This window comes from Pyxicephalus adspersus, chromosome 8 (assembly GCF_032062135.1).
Source record: "Pyxicephalus adspersus chromosome 8, UCB_Pads_2.0, whole genome shotgun sequence".
Lineage (NCBI taxonomy): Eukaryota > Metazoa > Chordata > Amphibia > Anura > Pyxicephalidae > Pyxicephalus > Pyxicephalus adspersus.
In genome coordinates this window covers 7,764,755-7,786,743 of record NC_092865.1, presented here as the reverse complement: position 1 = coordinate 7,786,743, position 21,989 = coordinate 7,764,755, and the positions used below count along the sequence as shown (strand labels likewise).

The window sequence follows — 21,989 nt, the reverse complement described above, 5'->3', positions numbered from 1 at the left end:
ACGGTAGAATAGAAAAATGAATTTATGAACTTTCTGAATTTCTTGAATGGAGCCAATCCTTGCACAGCAATCAATTACTGATTGTCAACCTTTTTTAAATGTGGAGTTATAAAAATGATGATCATCCAAAAAATGAAAACAAAGAAGTGGAATTACCGTATTTTATTTGATAGCTACGTCTTTCTAAATGTCATTCATTTAGGGTTTACAATTACAGAACACATCCCTGCTGATTGTGGATGATGATGAATAATGATCTGCAGATATGATAACTGCGACGCTGCATGCATCTGTTTTCTAACATGCATGCAGCGTCGCATATCTTACAATACCCCCGGGGAACAAGCTTCAATTTTGGAGGTGACATCATCACTGGTAGATAATATAACTGGCTGATGAGAGCAATCTGAGCCTGGCTTGGCTATAAAAGCTGTGCAAGGCTGCTTTGCTCAAATCTGCTATTACTTGTTACACCTGAAAGAATCACTGAGGCAAATGAAAGTTCCTTATCAGACGCCAAACACAAATCGGTCTGCGGCCTGTATCAGACGGCCGCCGTGCCGCATGCGATTGGCGAAAGGGGGCTTCTTTTTTTTTTACAGCCTGACCTTATTATAGTAGGTGAGCATCTGCTTCCCATTCTCACCGGCTTTCCTGAGCGCTCGGCTTATCTGGCCCTGACATTTTCCAAGAGAGATGAACTTGTGCAACCTATAGAATGAACGGCGGCTTCTATCCGGAGCTGGACAAGGTACAAATAATTAGCTTGGTTAATGCAAAGAGCAGCCTGTGTGTGATAGATAAATGATACAGGTTGGGACTAAATGAGGGGAGCTGGCGGCATTTATAGGAGGATGATTAACTCAAAGAGAACCGGGCATGGCTGGGCTTCTGAAAAAAGTGAATGTGCAGGAGTATCCAAACCCGAGAACAAAAAGAGAGGCTTGAAGCCTTAGGAAATATGGCGCAGGGCCTACATGACAGGGTGTGAGGCCTAGCCCAGAGGGGTTAAGGGTTAATAAAATGAAGTAAGCCTAGGAGGGGCAGTGTGGGTTGGGAGGGGATTAGGAACAGGACGAGTTAAGGGGGAAAGACAGAAGTCAGAGGCCCTCTATTGGAAGAAAAAGTTAACCGCCCACCCACCCCTTCTGTTATAGGTATAATTTTAAATTTTGGTTCGTTTTAGTGGTTGGGGTCTTGGAAGGCAAGGATTCAGTGCATTGGAAAAGTAGGGGATTTTGGCGGGGGGTCCTCTTTGGTAGGGTCTTCCCCTTTATGGTGAATGGGTAAATGGGAGTTTATTAACATTATAGATATTGTTGTTATGGTTATGTATTATTAAAAGGGGGGAATTAGGTTGTAGGTTAATTAGGTTATATTTAATGTAATATGTTGGTGTTATATAATCCGGGTTTAACCACCTGGGCGTTACACTGAGGTCTAGATTTCTGTACCAAAAGCGTTACAGGTTTTCATGAATTTTTTTTTTTTAAATTGTAGACCTGTAACTTACAGAAATATGTCCGAATAGGGGTCTAGTAGATATAATGAATATAAAAAAAAGGTCGGGCTTAACGGCTAGGTGGTTAATGTATGCTTGCGTGTAAAATGTATTTATTTATTTGTCCTTTATTTATTATTGGATATTTGTTTGTTATTACTTGAATGGTTAATTTATTTAATGGTGGTTGAATAAACGGCTGCTTCCCAGCCAATTCAAATCCAAGATTGGTGTTTGGGTATTTATTGGTGGAGGAGTGGTTGATAAGTGGGTGGGGGGTTGGGGGGAGGCGGAGTTTTCTGATGGTGGTGGTAAAGGATGGGCTAGATCTACCCTCGTCATGTAATGTATTGCAGTTTAACAGTCATGACAGACGTGGTGGCTTTTTTTCCCCCTTTATTTTTACTTGGTGAAAAATAATGTCGTTCATGGATCTGTCCTTATGGATCCATGAACGATCGCAATACAAGTTAAGGAAGGAGAGCACAGTGGGGTGCCGCTCACTTTTCCTTCCCCTATCCATAGAAAATTCTTTCATCTGTCACTCTTTTGTCGCTAGAAACAATCATGAAAGATCATTTCCAGCAACAAATATCAAATATTTGTGTGCTGCCCTACAGTCTTACATATCGCAAGGAGAAGAGACTGAAGAAATGCTTCCTCCAGTCTGCAGCAGACTGATAACATTATCTCAGCCTTGGCAAAGTCACAGAGCTTTTGTTTCAAAAATACAAAATGTTACTGTATAATGTTATATATAAGGTTTGTTTTTTAATTATCATTGCAGTCCAGTTTTAAACATTTCAGTACTGGGTGCATCAGTACTTGCCCCGAAGGAGCTTGCAATCTAATCTTACAATTCATCAAGGCAAATAGGAAATTATTTTGGTTGGGGGTCAGTTAGTCGATTTTTGGATTGTGACTAACCAGAGGAATCCCACCAATAAAGAGAAAATACATGCAGAACATGCAATGAGCTTTCCCATGTCAGCCGAAGATTGGCCCGTTATTACATGACAATATGGCGATATTACCACCCTGCTGACTATATGGAAGGTTGGATGAACAAGGGCGCTCTGTACATTATCAGAACTATTTTTCCTTACAAATGGATGTGCATTGACGTGAGCAGAAAGCAAAATAAAGGTTTTCATTGACGTGCGAGGGTAAGGTCTGATAGACTGTGTCATGATGGGAGATAGGGGAAGATGTAATGGGAATAATTGAAGGCAGTGGAGTTTTCACATTGATGCTGAATATATTATGCAAAGTTCTATTTACACCACAGTTTTTTTTACAGTCAAAAGATGACTAAACCCAACAGCTGTCACCAACGCTTTCTATGTTTTTTCTAAGCTTGGTGCCAACAGGCAACTAAGCTACAGATGCCACCCTTGTCACCTTGTTAAAGCTGGTGGTGACAACATTTTTCTAGGAAATGCAAAACAATTATGGAGATGATGGTGGAACAAGCTTTGCTGTAATTATCGCCATCAGGCAAAGAAACTTTTAGGACGGGGAGCAAATGTAGCATCTGAATCTAGTAGTGCATCTAATATTTGAACTCGTACTAAGTTGCTTTAAGATGCATTTGTCTTATGAGAAGAGAAAAAACAGTTCTAATGCCAACAAAAACCCAAGTGTACTCTGCTGCTCTTGGACCTGGCGAACTAGAAGCGCTATTAGGAATTTAGTGACTGGAGTAATATGTGCCAAACCAATGGTCCTTCTGACCTGTTGACCTCCTACGTTACTTTAAGATGCATTTGCTTTATAAGAAAAGAAAAACCATTCTGATTCCAACAAAAGCCCAGGTATACAAGCTCTTGTAATTGGCAAACTAGAAGCACTATCGGCAACTTATGTAATGCACCTACTGGGCCACATACAAGTGACTGGAATAATAAGTGCTAAACCCATGGTCCTTCTGGCCTGTTGACCTTCTAAATTGCTTTAAGATACGTTTGCCTTAAAAAAAGGAGAAACCATTCTGATTCCAACAAAAGCTCAGGTATACAGGCTCTTGGAATTGGAAACTAGAAGCACTACTGGCAACTTATGTACTGCACATGCCAGGCCACATACTAGTGACTGGAGTAATAGGTGCTAAACCGATGGTCCTTCTGGCCTGTTGACCTTCTTAAGCTACGTACACACGTCAGATTTTTATCGCCCGATAATCGGCATCGGCAAATTATCGGGCGAAAATCTGCCGTGTGTACAGTCGGTGTCGTCCATCGTCCGGACGACCGACCTGCCGGATCCACGGACGATGGACGACAGCTGATCGTAATGAAAGTGAAGGGGAGAGCGCGCAGCAGGGTGCCGCTCCGTCGCTCTCCCCCTCCCCTCTCCATAGAGCATGAACGGTGCTGTATGTACAACACCGTTCATGCATCGTGCACTCCCTTGTCGTTGGAAAGGATGGTGAAAGATCCTTTCCAACGACAAAAATTGGCAGTGTGTACGCAGCTTAAGTTGCTTTTAGGATGCATTTGCTTTAGGAAGAAAGGAAAAACCATTCTGATGCTAATGAAAACCCAGATAAAGAGTCTCTTGGAGTTTGTAAACTAGAACCACAACTGGGAACTTATGTACTGCACGTGCTGGGCCACATTCCAGTGACTGGATTAATATATGCCAAACCAATGGTCCTTCTGACCTGTTGGCCTCCTAAGTTACTTTAAGATGCATTTGTCTTTTAAGAATGGAAAAACCATTCCGATTCCTACAAAAGCCCAGGTATACAGGCTCTTGGAATAGGAAAACTAGAAGCACTACTGGGAACTTATGTACTGCACCTGCCAGGCCACATACAAGTGACTGGAGTAATAAGTGCTAAACCGATTGTCCTTCTGGCCTGTTGACCTCCTAAATTGCTTTAAGATACAATTACCGTAAAAAAATAGAAAAACAATTCTGATTCAAACAAAAACCCAGGAAAACAGGCCCCTGTACTTGGCGAACTAGAAGTGCTATTAGGAACTTATGTACTGCAAATGCTGGGCCACATACTAGTGACTGGAGTACTGTGTCAAATCAATGGTTGCTTTAGGATGCATTTGCCTTAAAAGAAAGGAAAAAACATTCTGATGCCAACGAATGCCCAGATAACGGGGCTCTTGGAGTTTGTAAACTAGAACCACAACTGGGAACTTATATGTACTGCTCGTGCCGAGCCACATACTAGTGATTGGATTAATATGTGCCAAAACAATGGTCCTTCTGACCTGTTGGCCTTCTAAGTTGCTTTAAGATGCATTTGCCTTATAGGAAAGGAAAAACAATTTTGATGCCAACACAAGCCCAGGTATACAGGCTCTTCGAATTGGAAAACTAGAAGCACTACCGGCAACCTATGTACTGCACATGCTGGGCCACATACCAGTAATATGGGCCAAACCAATGGTCCTCCTGACCTGTTGGCCTCCTAAGTTGCTTTAAGATGCATTTGCCTTTTGAGAATGGAAAAAAACATTCTGATGTCAACAAAAGCCCAGGTATACAGGCTCTTTGAATTGGAAAACTAGAAGCACTGCTGGGAACTTATGTACTGCACATGCCGGGCCACCTACAAGTGACTGGACTAATATGTGCCCAACCAATGGCCCTTCTAGTCTGTTGACCTCCTAAGTTGCTTTATATTGATTTATAAAAAAGGAAAAACAATTCTGATTCCAACAAAAGCCCAGGTTTACAGGCTCTTGGAATTGGCAAACTAGAAGCACTACTGGCAACTTATGTACTGCACATGCTGGGCCACATACTAGTAATATGGGCCAAACAAATGGTCCTTCTGACCTGTTGGCCTTCTAAGTTTGCTTTAAAAGAAAGGACGAACAATTCTGATGCCAACAACTACCCAGGTATACAGGCTCTTGGACTTGGTGAACTAGAAGCGCTATTAGGAACTTATGTACTGGACCTGCCAGGCCACATACTAGTGACTGGATTATTATATGCCAAACCAGTGGTCCTTCTGACCTGTTGGCCTCCTAAGTTGCTTTAAGATGCATTTGCCTTTTAAGAATGGAAAAAAACATTCTGATGTCAACAAAAGCCCAGGTATACAGGCTCTTGGAATTGGAAAAATAGACGCACTACTGGGAACTTATGTACTGCACATGCCGGGCCACATACTAGTAATATGGGCCAAACCAATGGTCCTTCTGGCCTGTTGACCTCCTAAGTTGCTTTAAGATACATTTGATTTATAAAAAAGGAAAAACAATTCTGATGCCAACAAAAGCCCAGGTATACAGGCTCTTGGACTTGGGGAACTAGAAGCGCTATTAGGAACTTATGTACTGCACCTGGTCATATACAAGTGACTGGATGACCTATGGTCATAGAGTCCCAAAAATAACTGAGATCCAAAAGTCTATATACACAACATGAAGGGGTATGACTTGGCAATTTTAGTGTCTACTTTTGGTTGGTGGGACTATGATCAATAATAGATGATGCATTTAAAGTCTTCTAGCAGGATCGGGCTCTGGTGCACTTTGCTGCAATGTCAGCTATCAACAAAGCAAGACTCAAACTACAGGGTCATCCCCCTACTCACTCTATTTTGACCCAAGTGACCACTGCAGCTTTCCAAGATTAAAAGATCACTTGCCCTGAAGAAGTTTTGAAAGCAATGGTGAAGTTGCAGATGCTGTGGAGGAGCAGTTTGGAGGTTGAGAGCCTTTTGTCTTTTTGGTTAGAACCCTTTTACCTATGTAAGAGCTTGTTCATGTAGACTAAGCGGAGGTGGTGCTATTGCCTGTGCCTGTCTGTAGGGCATTAATATGGGTAGCTTGGGGTAATTAATGACCAACTGCCACCCGCCCATGAAAAGCACGTTAATGCCTGTTCATTTTGAACTAGCATGGTGGTGCAATGGAGGTGCAATGGTGGTGGCAGCTGTCCAAGCAATGCCCGGAGACCGCCTGTGTAAAACAAGCCCTAATGATTGGCAATGTATCCAGTAAATATTTCTGTAACATACCTCAATCCATCCGTAAAGTGTCAAGCTTTGTCGTCCTTCAAATAAGATGATTTAATAAAGGGACTTGCTGAGATTTGTTTTTGGAACACTCTCGCTCTGCCTTTGTACTTCACCTTGTCAAAATGTTTATCACTTTTTTTCTTAAGTAGCATTTATTCTGTTCAAAAAAAAATCAATGCTTTTTGAGAGAAAATCCCATAAGCAGACCGCCAGAAAAAAAAAATCCCCTGCATGTCCTTGTTGAGTTCCCTTTGATTGGAGAGCTCTGCCAGATCCATTATGATAAGACGCGGCAGCGGAGACTGAATTCCCGGGTAGATTCGGCTCTCCGTGATACAGAGCCCTGGATTCTGCAAATGTCTGACGCAGAGCAGACAATTAAAACCGCTGCTTAGCGGAAAGGTCAAGGGAAGGAAAGGGATTAGTCTAATTGTACTTGTCTAAGCAAGTGAAACTTTAAGACAGCCGACTCGGTAATGAAATGCAATCATTTTATAGTTAGACAATCAAGGGAGCCGGTGAACCGCAATAAAAGAGAATGTTCAGCAAAGGTCAGCGGCAAAAAAGTGGACTTTGGATAAAGGAAAACCTATCGTTTGTTTTAATGAATACAGTATTCTCCCCAGATATTTTTATAAGCTGGGCGGGAGGAAGTTTTAGGCTCCAAATTGTCTGGTGGTGGTTACTTAAAAGTGCTGGGTGTTGCGCCCAGCTAGAAGAGGCTGGAGAGAACACTGGTTACATAGTTACATAGTAAGTCAGGTTGCAAAAAGACATAAGGCCATCAAGTTCAACCACTAGGGAAAACATATCCCAGATTTAAAACCCCATGGACATAATTGATCCAGAGAAAGGCAAAAAAAAAACCCTGGTACAATTTGCTTCAACAGGGGAAAGAAATTCCTTCCTGATTCCATGAGACAATCAGATGTTCCCTGGATCAGCAGTCTCTGTTATCTTTACTTTAAATCCTTAATACCCAGTTATATTCTGTGCTTCTAGAAATCATCCAGCTTTTTCTTAAAGCAATCTATAGTAGTTGCTGAAATTACTTCCTGAGGGAGGTGATTCCACATTTTCACAGCCCTTACAGTGAAGAATCCCTTCCTTATCTGGAGCTTAAACTTATTTTCCTCAAAACGCAAAGAGCACCCTATTTGGGAAAAGAGTTCTCTATATGAACAGTTTTTATATTTATACAGGGTGATCATATCCCCCCTATACGTCTCTTCTCAAGGTTCAGCTAATTCAGTTCAGCTAATCTCTCCTCATAGCTGACCTCCTCCATTCCTATTATTAGTTTAGTTGTCCTTCTCTTCACTCTCTCCAATTCCACAATGTCCTTTTTGTGAACTGGTGTCCAAAACTGGAGATGTGGTCTGACCAATACTTTGTACAGGGGTATTGGTATATATTTATTTTCTTTAGCAGTGAAATAAAAGAAAACATTTCCTATGTTAGGAGAGGAAATAAATGTCCTGGTAGTTGGTGGGAGAGCCTGAAAGCATAAAAACATTTGTGAAACTTGGCCCAGTGGCTGACCATTCTGTTTCATGGAGGCCAAATTGGTTCAAATCGAGCCCATGGAGTGGCATAGCCTGGCACTCTATTATAAATACCAGGAATGCCCTTTATGGGATCTGGGACTGTATGAGGCTATGGAGTTTTACTTTCTATGCCAAAGGCTTGGTGACCATAAAAGCAAATAAGGGGGCACAAGGGTAATAAAAAAAAAACAATTTCTGCTTGTTCAAAACCTATTGACACAATTTTGCCTGGAGCATAAGATTTCTCTTGGAACACTCAGACTATGAAGAATTTAGCCAAGACCATTTTTTTGGATAGGACAAACTGGGTAAATGCCCAGGCCCCCAATTGATAGAATAATGGGGGAGTAAGAAGGAGTTCTGGAATGCTGTTCACTTGGGGCACCCCAGTTTGATGGTTTGTCTGAAATCATTGCTGACCTTACAATGTCTGGTCACCTCTCCAGTTTAACCAGGAAACTCAATTCACCCATCTGCCCCATTCACTCCCCTAACTGACAGACATTATGGAAAGCAGTGAATTATCTCAGTGAGTTCTCCTGCTGGAAACCAGATGCACACCGAATGGCGGCTAATTCATTAATGCAGCCCAGATGATATCTTAATCGCAAGATGAAGCAGCATAATTGAAGCATATACAATGAGCGAGATGAGTTAACGGCTGCGTCGAGGTTCAGGGTAAACTCCGAGGGCTGATTACAGGCGGAAAAAATAAATAAAATCAGAAGGCAAGTGGTGTAAAACCTGCTTGATGGGAACTTCGGGGTTGGGAAATGTTAAAACGTAATTCACTATGTGACCTCCATAGAGACGGAATCCAGGCCTATCAAGTCTGGTACACTAAGTGTATTCTGTGTGTTTGTAAGGACTCTGCACAGTATCACTTCTCTTGTCCTGTACACTGGGTTTATTTCCAGGTATCTCCTATTATTCTGTATGTATGGACTCTGCACAGTGCCACTTCTCCTGTCCTGTAGCCCAGGTGTAGTTCTCGGTATCCGTTCTTTTTGTTTATGTATGGACTTTATGTATGCACAGTACTACTTCTCTTGTCCTGTACTCTGAGTGTAATTCTCAGTATCTGTTTTTTTCTGTATGTATAGACCCTGCACAGTACTACTTCTCTTGTCCTGTACCCCAAGTGTAATTCTCAGTATCTGTTCTTATTCTGTATGTATGAACTCTGCACAGTACTACTTCTCTTGTCCTGTACCCTGGGGGTAATTCTCAGTATCTGTTCTTATTCTGTATGTATGAACTCTGCACAGTACTACTTCTCTTGTCCTGTATTCCAAGTGTAATTCTCAGTATCTGTTATTATTCTGTATGTATGAACTCTGCACAGTACCACTTCTCTTGTCCTGTACTCTAAGTGTAATTCTCAGTATCTGTTAATATTCTGTATGTATGAACTCTGCACAGTACTACTTCTCTTGTCCTCTGTGCTGGCTGTAATTCTCGGTATTTGTTATTATGTCCTCATGAATACCTCAAGACACTATTTCTTTTGCATCCTGGAAATAATTTTTGTCATCTGGCTGTTTTATAAGACAAGTGGGGTCGTGCAGAGGGATTCCCAACCCCTGTGATGTCACTGCCCTAATATGGAAGTAGGCTAATAAAGATATGATGTCATAATAAGGCAGTGATGTCACAAACAGCAGCCACTTGTAATGTTAACATAAATACCTCATGGGTTTAAAATACAATAAACCAAATCACAAAATCTCTTATAAGCCAAAACATGTTAATGTCACTTTTATCAGCTTTTAAAAGTTTGCAGCTTTTAATAAAATATTACCCAATTCTGGAACTTCCTGATACAGCATGACAACACCATGTTCCCATCTTCCCATTGAGCTCCCAGGTTGTCACACATTCCCCCAATGGAGACTAGAAGTGACCATTACAACATGCATTCTGCATTCATGGCCTGCTGTTGTCACCTTCTGGAAACTGGCCTGAGAAATGCCATGCCGCCATTGCTGGAGTCCATGGGCCAAATTTATTAAAGTTCTCCAAGGCTGGAGAGGATACACTTTAATCAGCTGGGTGATCCAGCAAACCTGGAATGGATCTGGTCCAGGATTGAGAACAAATAAAAAATGACTTTGAAAAATCTCTTTGAAAAATGACCTTGGAGAGCTTTAATAATTCAGGTCCAATGTATACAAGTAGTAGGTGAATAAAAGTCTGCAGGAGTTCTGAAGCACTGAGATGAAGCAAAGGATAAAAAAGAATTGTATGAAAGATATAAATGATGTGTTTTTATACATTTTTTTTATTTCATTGAATACAAACAATAAAGAAGAAGTTGTATCTATTGGTCGGTGAATGTGGCATGATGCCAATTCAATAACCCTGACAGCCCCTCTGTTCTTCCCTGATCTGACATAATCACCCAGTGAATGAAATCATATGTACACATTGAGATAACATCTGGCTAAAGATGAAATCCCGCAGCCGTCGTCTCTGACGTTACGGACCTCGGCTTGTTGTCAAGGCGACTTCCCATAATTACTGTAATTTTTGTCTCCGTCGAGGCTTTCCCCTCCTCGATCCAAGGCGCGCGCCGTTCTAATTAAAAGCCATTTTCCCAGTGAGCCTATCAACGACCCCCACACAGACCCCCCGCATACAGCTACCCAATCGGAGCCTTTTCTAGAGGCCGTTCGGCTGTTAGGAGGACAATCCGCTCCGAGCTGCGAGAAACCACAGGACGAATCAGTGGGATTATGCGCTTGGATGTTTCAGTTTGTGTGAAAATGGAAATGGGGTCAGAAATTGAGCTTTTTGTTTTTTAGGGAACATTTGGCACAACCAGTACGGTGCCGAACCCGAAACTCAGACAAAACAATGAGTCAGCTAAAAAATAAGCGTAGGGCTTGCAGTGAATGTTTTTTTAAAGTTCTTCTCTGGGTAAATACCCATCCTGCACAGATTATTATTATTAATAAAGGGATTTATATAGCGCCAACATATTACCTAGCGCTGTACATTAAATAGGGGGTTTCAAATGACAGACAGGTACAGACAGTGACACAGGAGGAGGAGAGGACCCTGCCCCGAAGAGCTAGCAATCTAAGAGGTGGGGGAAGTATCACATAATAGGAGGGGAGATATGTAATAATGGTTTCAAAAGACAGAAGAAGACGGGTAGGTGAGGTTGAAGCGTTGGAGACAGAAGAAGACGGGTAGGTGAGGGGGAAGCGTTGGGTTTTGAGTTCTCTTTTAAAGGGGCAGAAAGTAGCAGCAAGCCGAATAAGACGAGGAAGACCATTCCAGAGAGTCGGGGCAGCTCTAGAAAAGTCTTGGAGCCGTGCGTGTGAGGAGGTTATGAGTGAGGAAGTCATTAGTAGATCATTGGAGGAACGAAGAGAACGGCTAGGGGGATTTTTCTATCATGTCAGAAAGGTAAGTGGGACAAGAACTGTGGAGGGATTTGAAGGCAAAGCACAGGAGATGAATTTAATTCTAAGGTGAAATGGAAGCCAATAAAGAGAAAAACAAAGAGAAGCAGCCGAAGTGGAGCAGTGGGAAGGCAGTGTATGGGGTAGGTAGGTGGGAAGGCTGTGTATGGGGTAGGTGGGTGGGAAAGCTGTGTATGGGGTAGGTAGGTGGGAAGGCTGTGTATGGAGTGCAGCATTTATAATAGATTGTAGAGGAGAGAGTCGGGTTAGTGGAATACCAGAGAGGAGGATGTTACAGTAGTCCAGACGAGAGATGATAAGAGCGTGTACAAGGAGTTTGGTGGTCTCAGGGGACAGGTAGGGGCACTTTAGGTGTTATTTGCACAAAACCTTCATCCAACCTCAAATTTATTTCATTTTTTGAAAAAGCAGATAGAAAAGAAAAATATTTGTGAATAAAACCTCTTATTGTCGGCTTGTTTTTTTTCTTTTTAAAACTGGGGCGTGGCAGAGACTGAAATCCATAGAATTATAAAAATGAACAAACAAGATCCTCAGCTTTCACCAAAACAAAACCACACTGAATGTGTCGTGTCCAGTTTGGGAAATTTTATTGCAGACTTTCTTCATTACTGAAATGCACTTTCATGTTACGAGCTGTCCCTGTAGAATACATATAATGGTGCACAGAAAACAATGGCTCCCACGGGGTTGGTTGCTCTTTTTGCGCTAAGGCAGCAATTTGCTGCAAGCAGCGACCTCTGACGGAAGCTTGGAACAACTTATTTCCAGCAGCGGATGCAAACATGGAGTCATGCTGCTGGAAACAGGATTTCTCATTAGTCATGGCAGCCTGGTATGTAGCATTTTTGTAGGCTGCAGAGACAAGTGTGAACGTATTATTATATTTATATTTGCATGGTAAATATAAATACAAAATTGCATCTTACTGCCAAAATATTCAATGTGCTGCATCTTCCTCTCTCCTTCACATTCACATGGCACAAAGTGCATCCTATTGTTTTAGTCCAACTTTAGCACAACGATTCAGCCCAGCATGCAGCAAAAAATAGACCTGTGCATATATTTGTAATTGCATGCTAAATAGTAATACTTCCAGATATTTATTTTTATTTTAATATATTTATTGCTTTTCATTGAGATCATAGTAACCAGACTGATTATAAACGTAGACAAAGTTACTGGATTGGAGTTTAAGAATAACTAGGAAAATGATGCTGTACATTGATATATCAAACACATATTCATGGAGACATCTAAAGTTACTGACAGGTCCACTTTAATGAGCTATTCTAGACAACAAATGAAAATAGCTTAATCTTACAAAAAGCAGAAATTAGAGATTTTCCTGGCATATATCTAAAAATTGGATAAAATTAGAATTAAAAAAAACTATACATATCAAATCTTTTAAACAACGTTTTATTAATAAAAGCATTCATATTGTTTTTTATCCATTTGAACAAAATTGGAAACAATTTTTTCACACATAAGTTTTGGACCAACTTTCCAAAGCTCAACGAGTTTCGCAGATCATCTACCTAAGCTTCATTAGAAGTATATTAGGATAAAACATCATCATCATTATAATCTAATATGAAAAATCTAATTGATCCAAGAAGGCTGATTTATTAAAGCTCTCCAAGGCTGGAGAGAATACACTTTCATCAGTGAAGCTGGGTGATCCAGCAAACCTGGAATGTATTTCATCAAAGTCATTTGCTATTTGCTAGCAAATGTTTTCAATTCTGAACCAGATTTATTCCAGGTTGAATATGAACTGGAAGTCTCAAATGCACAGCATTTAGGATCTTTCACCCCCTGTTATTCTATCATTCTGGAGAATGTGGGGGACCTGTTTGCATTACCCCAAACTTTTCGGTGCTAGTGATTGGCTGCGGTGGTCATCTCACACAGAGCTTCCAATTTCTATTGGCTGCCATAATCAGGTGTGCAAATGCCCAATATACCCTTTGTTAAAACCTACCCTGGGTCAAGGACGGGGGACATTGTGCAGGATCTGGAGAACAATGAAGAGACTGCTGGAGATCCCTGCTATTACAGCCCCTAAATCAGTGCTCACACATTGGTGATCCCATATCAAAGTGCATACTAGAAAAAGTTATTATAAGAGATAAAAAACAAAAATAGAAAAAGCATGGACAGCATAGTAACAACTATACTAGTGTAAAAAAATAAACTAACACTTTACCAACTAACTGTGCAAAGTCTACAGAATTATTTTTTTACACAATGGCTAGAACACCCAAACACAGGCTGCTGTCTGAAGGGCTCTGCGACAATAAGCAACAAAGGGCCTCTTGTTGAACACCAGGGAAGTAAGTAAGAATGTAAGTACACTCAATACACAAAGATGTACAATTTTGGAATGGAAAGGAGAGAGGATTCAGCACAACAGTGAGATCAATGACTGCTGCCTACTGCAGAAACCATAAGAAGGATCAATGCTGCCCTCTAGTGTTAAGAATCAGCACTGCAATAGAATGACAAAGTAAATTGCAAATCTTTATTCCTAGTTTGACTTTAATGTCCCTATGTGAAGTGTACCATGACCACCTGAACATATTGTGTGTTGGGATCATACACACATTTCATACAGTATCAGACAGTGCTGTCTGCAGAAAACATCATTACACCAGTATTTTAGAAAACTGTATTCAAATATATTGCACACAGAATACTATGCTGTAAATAGAGGACAGTCCCTCTTTTTGAACCAAATATCTCTAGATTTCTTTTTCTCCTCTAATCTGAACTGATCTGTAAACCTCTAATGCAATATTTAAAGTGAAACTAAGGCAAAATGCAAAAAGTCACCAGGAGGAAGGGGGTTTGGCTTGCAAAGATTTAAAGTTTGCAAAATAAAAAGTTTCTTGTGCTCCTGATTTAATTTTACTTTCACTGCTCAATTCTATTTACAGCACAAGCAGAGATAGAGAGGTGCATAGTGTGCTATTGCACAGGGGCCCCTGATCATCCTCAGGGTGTCCCAATAGTGACACCTAAAGGGGCTCCCTGTTAGTTTGGTGGGGTGCCTCCAAATCAGTTCTGCACAGAATTTGGTAACCCTTACCAAATCAAACCCAGGCAAATTCTGCTATCCCTGCACATAGTTGAAATGTTAATGCTTTGGGCACCTAAAGAGGAATATTTTCTGCTGTGCCCATTACTCCTTATGTATTGCACAACAATGAAAATCCAGGAAAAGCAAAATTCTGGTAAGCAATTGGTTAAGCAACAGCAAATAATTATATTTCAATGCTTTAAATCAGCTAAGAGGGACATAAGAAAGCAAAGTTTCCTATGTCGTCCAGCTGAAGACAGGGTCTCTTTAAACCCTACAGGATTTGTATGTATAATAATAATACTACACATACACATAAACTACGTACGTTAAACCACCAGAAGTTCCACCATCTGTTTCCTTTCTTCTCTCCTGACATGTGATAAACACTTAAAAATAGATATAAAATAAGAAACATATTGAACAGAACCATCACAGGTGGAATAAGCTGGGGTGTTGCTTGTCGTGGTGCCCACAATGTCGGCTCAAACGTTACAGGAATAACTTTTTATTTTATGGTTTTCCTAGGAGATCAGAACATGAAGAGTATAGAGCACGGCATGCAAGTGTCATGGAACCACCCAATGGCCATTATGATCAATGATTTTGTATATTTGCACTGTGTAAAATGGAATATTGGTTGTAGAGTGGACAGGGGTGCCAATTTGTTTCCAGCTAAAACAATAGAAATTGCCCAAAAAAGTCTTCCCCAGGGAATTCATTTTTTTCCATAGCAGCCTTGGCCATAAGACACTAGAATAGATATTTGTTGGCCATTCAAGGCCTTATATTCTATTCATTGATCACACCATTCAATCATTCCATAGAATTGATCATAAGTCAAATCCTTATTTCTAAATTCCATTGGCCAAAAGTGAGTAAAATCAAATGTAGCCTGAAAGAATCCCCATCAATCAGGTCAGAAAGTTTCCATTGATCATACAAGTAATCTTTGCATGGTATTTGGTATTTTGTGTTTATGTGTTTTGTGTTGTATAGATTGTTTTATAGTAAAGTTTGATGCGTTTCTAGAAGCACAGGATCTAACTGGGTATTAAAGTTTAAAAAGAATGACACCAGAGACTTTTGATCCCAGGAATATCGGATTGTCCTAAGAAATCAGGAAGGAATTTTTCCCCCTTGTTGGCGTAAATTGATCCATATTTTATGTTTTTTTGCCTGTGGATCACCTGTGCATATACAATATAGTTCTATTTGCAGTATGCAGGTTTCAGGTATATTTATTTATTTATTTGCCTAGTGGTTGAATTCGATGGACTTCTGTCTTTCTTCAATAGTGTTGGTGTTGGAATTCGGGTTGTCCTTATATTCGACCTGAATATGGCCGTTCAAATTTAGATCCCGAAAAACACGGGATTCGACCGTGTGAATTTGGCGCTCCAAATTTCGGAATCCAGAAGGCCCCTTTAACAAGGTGACTCCTTGATGTCCAACCATGGGGAATCAGTACAGGGGTACATAATACCCCCTACTGGTTCTCTGAAAGGTTAAATTATAAGTGAAAATAATGAGTCCAGACTTGTGAATGTGAAAATGTATTCTTTAATAAATGTATGTGATTTGTGTGTAGTTACTTATTACTTACATTTTTTCACAGTAACTCACCTGAAATGAGGTTCCCACTTATCATTGATAAGTAGAGCCCAGGGACCGTGGGAACCTGCGGCCACAGCTGATCGGAGGCACATGGGTGCAGGGCACGTGCCTCCAATCAGCTGTGACCGCAGGCGTACTGAACTCATATGACCTCTAAATAGGGATTCTTTATTGAGAGGTCATATGGGTTCAGTACACCTTCCTGATTTTTTTCTTGCCTTGTACAGTGTTTGTGCAGAGCTGTGGGAGTCCTGACATTTCTTTTTAAATGTATTTGGAGGCTGTAGAAGCTCTACACAGTCCCAAAAATAATCCAAATTTTTCCCCCATTGACTTTAATTGTGTTTGATCGCCCAAACAATATCGGCCTATTCGATCAAATAGTGAGATATTAGACCAACACTGTTCTTCAACCTGACTATGTAACTCTGTAAGTATCTGAAGGGTTTCAGAGACCACACAGCTCATTTCTGTTGGGTTGAATTGTGAAGCATGAACACATATTCTTCTCCTAATTGTGTTATATATAGTGATTGACTGGCATTTGAAACAACATTACAAAGAACCACACTAAAGAATTGACTGTCCACCAGTTTTAGTGTGTGATATTAAAGAAGACAGAGAAAGCTGGGGTTATGTTATTGGCAGTTTAACATATTTTTTCAATACTAAATAAACATAAGAAAAACCAAATTAGCATACTACAACTCAGCACAGTACATTTTGCATAAGTAAACCACTCCTATTTGTAATATCATGGGGGATGGTGCCTTGGTGTCTATGCATAAAATCCTAAATTGGTTTCATAAAATAATTAAACGTCGCTATACCCGATGCTTTTCGTTGATAGGCTTCTTCAGGGGATATACTGAGAGCATTACAGAATTTCATTAGAAAGGATTTTCAAGTAAGTATGTGAATTCTCCAGGTGTTAGGGCAGTGCCCCCTGCCAGGTGACGCAGGATTACCTGGCGGGCAGAGTTTAGGCATCTCCCGGTCTTCACCAGAGCACCCCACAGGGGATAATGGCCACTGGACTACTTTGCTGCGGGTAGAACACCAAGTCGCGGCTCCCAGGCTCTCCCCACCCGGGGCGAGCAGGACAGAGGGCTCTGGTGTAAGGATAGCGCAGATCAGGTACTCAGTTGGATGACAGCAGAGATACAGTCCAGGCAAACTGATGGACAGGGCAGGTGGTAGACAAGCATAATCCAGGTACAAGCTCAGGTGAGGGCAGGCAGCCCTTGGTCCCCAGATAAGTGTAATCCAGGTACAAGCACAGGTCAGGAAACCAAAAGGGCACAAAATGGCAGAGTGTGAATGAGCAACTCACAAGTAACAAGGCTGATAATCCTGCAACCAAAGCCTGGAATCAGGGGGGTAAAAATACAGCTAGCAGCCAATAGCAGGACAAGGTTGGAACTAGGAACTACTCTGCTCATTGGCTGCTGTTCATTTCCTGAAATGCCCTTCAGCTGTGAATAGAGAAAGTGCAGGGGATGCCAAAAAAAAGACACATCTCTGCACAGCTAAAGGGAAGCTGAGGATGCTGCACGGTGATGGACAGATGATCTGCGATAGCCCGGTATTCTAGATATCCCCTGGACTTGGAAGTACTGGGTTTGAACAGCGATGTAGGTGTGCTGGTGTAGTAGTGTAACGCCTCCCACTATATAGATCTGTCTTTACAAATATTCCATACAACCGTTCTCCAGTGTGACCCTAACCAGGTATGTCAGCAGACCATCTAAGACACTGGCATTACCATAGCTGACCATACGATCACTACAGTTGTTCCTAAATCCTTATTCCTTGGGAATTTCACTTTGTTTTACTTCTTTCCTAAAAGGGGTGAAGAGTTTATGATAAACCAAAATATTAAAACAAACTCGGTGTCATTAAATATTTAATATTAGTGGTAAGTAGTAAGACTTTGAATGTCTGTTAAAGGTTCAAACGTATGTGGACCTCCAAATAATGGAGTTCAGGTGTTTGCAATGAAGGAAACTGATATACCTAGAGAATCCAAAGACATTGGAGACAATTGTACTCTTCCAACCTTGATGAAGGCAATTTCTGTTCCAGCATGACTGTGCCCCTGAGTACAAGCCAGCTCCATAAAGTCATGGTGTTGTGAGTTCGGTGCGGAGGAACTCGAGTGTCCTGCACGGAGCCCTGACGTTTCGCAGACACGCTTCATCAGACCATCAGTATTACATAAACATAAAATAAATAATGTATCACATTCCTTGTTAGCTCAAAATACCAGCATTCCACAGAAATAAATCTCCCATAGGATCAAACAAGAACACATAATAAAGAGTAGTGTCTGTGAAACGCGTAACAACTTATTTCACCATACAGCACAACTGCAGCCATTCCTAATTAATATTAATATTCCAGAATGTGACACCTACCAGTCTCTCTCCACGGGCGTAACTGCGATCCTCGGAAGTGGCACCAGAGGTAGAGATGTTGGTCGATGGATATAATCCGGGGTCTTTGCCCTGCGCACCTGTCGCTGATGTAACGGCGGCAACTGCAGCGTCCCAGGGCAATAGCGTCTTCCCTTCCACAGATCAATTCCAATATTGTATCCATATGAGCTGTGGGATTTACTGAGGAAGCACTCCGATAATCCTTGTGTGCTCTATGGAGACATAAAAATAGATTGCGGGTTCAGTTATTCAACTATATGAAATATAAGACATATATTCACATTAAAGATTCACTTTACATGAATATGCAGGTATTCATGCAGAACAGTGGTCTGTTGATCAGCTTTTCCTTAGCCTACATGTATGCATAAATACTTATGGCTCTGTATATGAAGTGCAGCCTGGTCACCGACCTTTGCAGCATAAGGGGGAGGTTGCACAGCACAGAATTATCAGCTTGTGTTACCACCAATCTTTGGATAACCCATATTCTTTTGTTTATTTTATATGAATGAGCAAAACAATTTTTACTGATATTAAAATATTAATAATAATTATCATTCCCACCTGTGAATATCTGTAATGTATGGGTTTTAAATGCAGTTTTAACTGCATGTGTACATACGTGTTTTTGTGTGTTTGTTTGAGATGGGCAGATGTACTTTAATGTAGTTCAATGATATGAAGAAGACATAGAATGAACATACAGATACATTAGTTTCATAGCAGGTGTCATTCTCAATTTTTCCGGCAGGTGGTGCTGTGTTCATTTCATTCAAAATGATTTAAAATTTTATTTATAATAAATGAAAATCCTGCACAGCATCATCCAGCGGACAAAAAGAAAATTACACCCACCAATAAACCACTTTATCTGTACATTCATAAATGTCTACAGCTATCAATTGATTCTCCCCCAGAGAATGTTTGGTGAATGTCATGTTCACTGCTTTATGAATAAACCCCTATATAAATAGTAAACATATAAAAAAATGTGTAAAACATCAGTTGTAAAGTTGAACCAAAAATGTATAATTTGTCTATATATGTGTATATATATATATATATGTGTGTGTATGTATAGAGAAAGTTACCTCTTCTGCTGTGACAGTCATGACACTTTGACTCTTCTTCATTGTAACTCCCGGGTCTCTTTCATGTAGTCTCAATTCCTGGAAAATATGCCAAACCTGGCCAAGAAACCAGAGAGAATGAGTGTAAATTACAAAGCTGAATGACAAGCCCTGCAAGTTTCGGACTGTTAAAGTGGACCTGTCATTAAAATGTTGGCTTCACATCTCTAGGGCACATGTCATCATCACCAATCACATTCTTTTTGGAGTAGCAAAACATTTTTGGCAGAGATAATAAAATGCTTCAAGTTCCATTCTGTCTACATCTAGGCAATCTAGATCACAAAGGGTCTGATTTATTAAAGCTCTCCAAAACAGGAGAAGATAGAACATCATGGGGGAACCTGGGTGATCCAACAGTTTGGCAGCATCAGTGTCACTGCTGGTTCTTCATGATACAGCATTTCAACATTTACCAGCAGTCAGCAGTGGGTGGTGGGGAACTGCCTACTACTTCTCCCATTAATTCTCTGTAGCATGTAGCATCTCAGCCATACTTTATAGGTAGGTGGACCCATAACCACATCAGAACCTCAATACCCCTCTGAGCTAAGCCTTGGTCCCCAATAAGGCGAAACGCGTCAGCTTAAGGAAAAGGCTTCCCAGGTGCACACACCTAGCTGGCCCAGACCACTCAGTCTCTGGACCCTCCAGGAGAAGGTGGGGTGGCTGTTTCCACCCATGTGCACTATATAGATTAAAGACACATGGATTTATGTGGTCGGAATACATAAGATCTATTGTATGACACCCGGAGCCGTTGTGACTTTTTCAAATTATTTGACATTGCGCAGAAATAATTTTATTTGAAGTCATGCCATGTCACAGTCAGAGTCCATAGTCATGCCAGTATGTCCAATGAGCTCACAATCCAATCTTCCCACCATAGTGCTATGTAGGGATGAGTGAGATTTCGCTGAAACCATCGAAGATTGGGGAAATTTTAACAGGAGGATTCACAGAATTCCCTGGGAATCCTCCTGTTTGCGATGCCCGGGGCACTAGAGGTTAATTAACCTCTAGTACCCCAGGATCACAGTGGATTCTCAGAGCTGCAATCATTCTTGCAGTCCTGGGAATCCTGTTTGCGATCCCCGGCACTGGAGGTTAAATGGGGACAAGTATCCCCATTCCCTTTTGTAAATTCGAGCTCGATCGTCAAGTTTATACCGGCCATTCTCTCTTACAATTTCGGTAAGCGAGAACGGCCGAATTTGCCGCGAGATTGAGTCATCCCTAGTCCTATGTCATTAACAGGCCAATTTAGGATGGAGACAGATTCACCTACCAGCATGTTTTTAGGATTTAGGAGGAAACTGGAGAATCTGGAGCAAACCCAGGCAAACATGGGCAGAATATATAAATTCCATGCAGATGGCCCCCACATTCACATATTCGTTCTTGCTACAAAATGGTGCTGGATGACTTCAATATGATTGGTCAGTAGTATTAAAATATATGTGGCCTTTCCAACCCTCTAACATTTTATCCGGAGCTCTGAATACCCCTGGATGATACCACAGGGGGAAATCTGACACTTTATGGTCATCCACACCCGGCATCAATATCCTGCTAATGTCCAAGTTCATGCTGCTTGAAACATTCGTGCAATATCGGGAATCTTATTTCCCCTGCGAGACCCTCCAGCTCCTGCTTTCTGCAATAATTGGCAGGCTGTCCCAGAGGGGCCTGGATAATATTTTTTCGATAGGAGGGATATTGCCATTCTGGAAGTGAGTTGTGACCAATTAATCTCACAGGGTTTAATTTAATGAGGGAAAAGGCTGACGCTTGTCAGAGCCGGAGAGAGGAAGTTCATAGCAGACAAACAACACGCACTCCCTACCTGCTGATCCGTGTGACGGGTATTTACCTTGGGGTAAAACTTACCTTAATTGGTGGAAAAAGACGCACACTGTGCCAAAGCACTTGTATTTAAATAATGTAGAAGAATTTGTACCGGCAGTAGTGAATGTTTTTAACACATTGACAGGACAATTCCTAAATAGTGATGAGTGATAATGAGTTTTCTTGCTTTGCAAACATTTTGGAAAAAATGTGCCATTTCAGCAAAATCTCCTTAAAATGCATTAGCGCCAAAAGGTTAAGGTAGACATTACTGTATATAAACTCTAAAAAAAAAAACCAGTAAATGCCTCTTATTTGTTCAGTTTTGGTCTGTTGTGCATTGTCTGATCAGGTCAAGCCTGTGGGGGCAGTGTTATGATCTGGGGTGTCTGTGGG

At 41.0% G+C, this 21,989-nt stretch overlaps 1 protein-coding gene across 1 annotated transcript in view; it reads right to left on the bottom strand.

The window, feature by feature from the left end:
- PDE4B (phosphodiesterase 4B) overlaps nt 1-19,764 on the bottom strand; it is a 219,740-nt gene extending 199,976 nt beyond the window's left edge. Inside the window, exons 1-2 of the mRNA XM_072419412.1 lie at nt 19,707-19,764; nt 18,592-18,824 (exon numbers count right to left, since the gene is read on the bottom strand). Coding sequence (XP_072275513.1) covers nt 18,592-18,824; nt 19,707-19,748 — 275 coding nt within the window. The 5' untranslated portion in view covers nt 19,749-19,764. The remainder of the gene's footprint in view (nt 1-18,591; nt 18,825-19,706) is intronic.
- Between the last annotated feature and the right edge of the window lie 2,225 nt (nt 19,765-21,989).